The sequence below is a fragment of the Priapulus caudatus genome, unplaced genomic scaffold, assembly GCF_000485595.1.
Source record: "Priapulus caudatus unplaced genomic scaffold, Priapulus_caudatus-5.0.1 Scaffold665, whole genome shotgun sequence".
Lineage (NCBI taxonomy): Eukaryota > Metazoa > Priapulida > Priapulimorpha > Priapulimorphida > Priapulidae > Priapulus > Priapulus caudatus.
In genome coordinates this window covers 159790-163119 of record NW_014577726.1, presented here as the reverse complement: position 1 = coordinate 163119, position 3330 = coordinate 159790, and the positions used below count along the sequence as shown (strand labels likewise).

The 3330-nt window shown below is 48.6% G+C and overlaps 1 protein-coding gene across 1 annotated transcript in view; it reads left to right on the top strand.

Annotated features, from left to right (window-relative positions):
- The window catches only part of LOC106812600, an 11531-nt gene that overhangs the window by 4739 nt on the left and 3462 nt on the right, over positions 1-3330 (top strand). Inside the window, exon 3 of the mRNA XM_014816508.1 lies at positions 552-562. Within this exon, the coding sequence (XP_014671994.1) occupies positions 552-562 (11 nt within the window). The remainder of the gene's footprint in view (positions 1-551; positions 563-3330) is intronic.

Genomic DNA, 3330 nt, shown 5'->3' with positions numbered 1-3330 from the left:
CGTGCGTGTGCGTGTCTGCGTGCGTGTGCGTGTCTGCGTGCGTGCTCGTGTGTGTGTGTGTGTGTGTGTGTGTGTGTGTGCGTGTGTGTGTGTGTACGTGTGTGTGTGTTTGTCGTGTGTTTGTGTTTGTGTGTGTGCTTACGTGCGTGCGTGTGTGCGTGTGTGCGCGCGTACACGTGTGTGTTAGTTTTTGTGTGTGTGCGTACGTGCCTGTCTGCCTGCCTATACGCGCGCGCGTGCATGTGCGTGTGCGTGTGTGTGCGTGCGGTTACATGCGTGACCTTTTCACGAACACACGGTCATTTTCGCCAGAGCGCAGTCATGCGGACTCCCGGTGTAAAACAACAACAACACACAGCTCAGTTTCAGCCTGGCACGGTAAGATCACGATATAAAAAACACAACACGACAACGTAAAATCGCGTGCATGAATAAGGGGATTACCTCGCGCACATCCGTCTGACTATGTAACTGCCACCCGCTATCTACCACGATGAACTCACAATGACACACAGCTCGCTACACCTGGTAGTTATACGTACACCTACTAGTCGCCCAGCGCGTATATACACACACATAGAGAGGAGCGAGAGAGGAGGAGGCATTAGCGATAATACTCAATTAGCCTCACGATTCGGTCTAGATACTCGGTGGTAGATAGACTCTGCGGTGAATCCGCCGCAGTCGAAAACGCCCGGGTCCGCGTGCGAGGTCACTCACCCCGCGTATAGCGTATCGTGGCGGCCCCAGGCGGCCACCGTCTTCCCGCCATAACAATGCCTGCATCGCGCCACACGAACAATGCTCCGATCGAGAGGAATCAGGTTTGCGCGCAGATAGCAAGAGGAGGGGAGAGTGCGGAAAGGGCAGTACCGTACGTATCCCCGGAGGCTGACATGCATGCATTTGGCTGGGCGGGTCTGGCGGATGGGTGGGGATGTCGGGGTGGCGCTGGGGCTAACATAGCTCTAGAACTATAGTCCTTCGCTCTGCCACAGGCCTGTAGCAAAGCGAAGGGCTATATGCCACTGGCAGCAAGAACAACCCCGCACGTACAACACACACGCGGCCATTGACTATATAATACAACTATGTAGTTATATATAGTCAATGGCCGCGTATGTGTTGTACGTGCGGGCTTGTTCTTGCTGCCAGTGCTATAGGCCTATGGCAGAGCGAAGGGCTATAGGCCTATGGCAGAGCGAAGGGCTATAGGCCTATGGCAGAGCGAAGGGCTATAGGCCTATGGCAGAGCGAAGGGCTATAGGCCTATGGCAGAGCGAAGGGCTATAGGCCTATGGCAGAGCGAAGGGCTATATAGGCCTATGGCAGAGCGAAGGGCTATAGGCCTATGGCGCAGAGCGAAGGGCTATAGGCCTATGGCAGAGTGAAGAGATATGGGCCTATGGCAGAGTGAAGGGCTATAGGCTTATGGCAGAGTGAAGGGCTATAGTTCTAGAGCTAGGGCTAACATAGAGGGAGGAACCTGCTTGCTGCCACTGTGCATGGTTGTGCCGCACGTGTTCGCAGACGTAGACGCCATGCATATATGCAGATGAGAGCGGGAAAATGAGAGAGAGAAAGGAAGAGCGGAATTAAGGGAAGGAAGAAAGATAGCGGCGCAGAGAAGGAGAGAGGGGGGAGAGAGAGAGACAGACTGACGAAAAGAGAAAACGAGATGGAGAAAGGGAGATGGGGAGAGAGTAAAAAAGAAAAAACAGAAAGCTAGACGAAAAGAGAGAGAGAGAGAGAGAGAGAGAGAAGCAGCGAGGCAGTGAGATGGGGCGAGAGAGATTGAGGGAGATTACGATGTATATATATATATATATAGGAAGAGAGAGAGAGAGAGAGAGAGAGAGAGAGAGAGAGAGAGAGAGAGAGAGAGAAAGATAGAAAGCGAGAGAGAGGGGTGAATGACGGTTATTATTATTTTTGTAGTGCACGTATTGGCGTGCGCTGTCCCACGCGGTTCCTGGCACGCCTCTGTAACTGTCATACGCTGGATAACACCAGATAAATATACAATTGCATGTATGCCACCCGGGTGAAATCAACAATGCTGGATAGAATCTAGTTTGACATCTTGGACCAAATCAACATGTTGTTACCGAATAGAGTTTACAGTGACCTTTCTGTACCAAATCAACAACTTCCTGTACAGAAATCACTGTGACACCGTGGACCAAATCAACATGCTGTTAGCGTGTAGGATATGCTGTGCGATTTCGGAGCAAGTAAATATGTTCCTACTGTAGTGACTACACTAGGGCATCTTAGACTAAATAAACTGCTGGTGGGCGTCCTGTTGTATATAGGACTATATAGGCCTTTGTGTCACGCGTTGGTGTTGGTCGAGTTTTTAGGAAAACAATAACTTTTTTGTGTGGAACGACGACCGCGCGTCATCATACCGAGCCGCAACACAAGCGCATTCATTGACTTTACAGTTCGCGCGCATGCTCAGCCATATAACTTTTTTCGCAACCGGGGCAGCGTGATATCGGGTGCCGGGGGTGACACCAAACTGCATGTAGCGTCCCCTTCGTACAACTCGTGAATTGAGCTAGAACGAGAGCGCCATCTGTCGTGGAGTTTAGTGTGACACATTCACGCACCATACACCCGGGCGCCGTGCGCTGATCACGGTCACGGTATGCGTGTGACGTAAGTCGACATTAGGAGCGAAATAGTCCCAATGGTGTGATGATGACACATGTACACTACCCGCATATCTAATACATATTTGTGGAAGTTTCTCTGTTCGTCTGTTCTCGATTCAAATCGATATCGGCCACTCTATATATGTCCAAGGATGGCCATTACATGTAACTTTGGATACATTGGAACATGGGTACATTGGATTTGTCTTCCGAGGTCATCTGACATCGCAAAACGAAAAAATGATGAAAAAATCATGCCCCTGCAGCAGCGTTACATCAACGCACTCCTGTAGCGGTAAATAAACCGGCCCACATGCAGACGGGATTCACTTTGCACTGGCTTGCATGACTGTCATGTCATTGTTGTAACAACACTCACTTTGCACCGACACTTGATACAGAGTGTGCAAGACTATACGTAGCACTATTATAGACTATAGAGTGTGATAGATAGATAGATAGATAGATAGATAGATAGATAAATAGATAGATACATAGATAGATACATAGATAGATAGATAGATAGATAGATAGATAGATAGATAAATAGATAGAGAGATATATGGATATATAGATCGATAGATAGATAGATAGATATAGAGAGAGATAGATAGATAGATAGATAGATAGATAGATAGATAGATAGATAGATAAATAGATAGAGAGATAT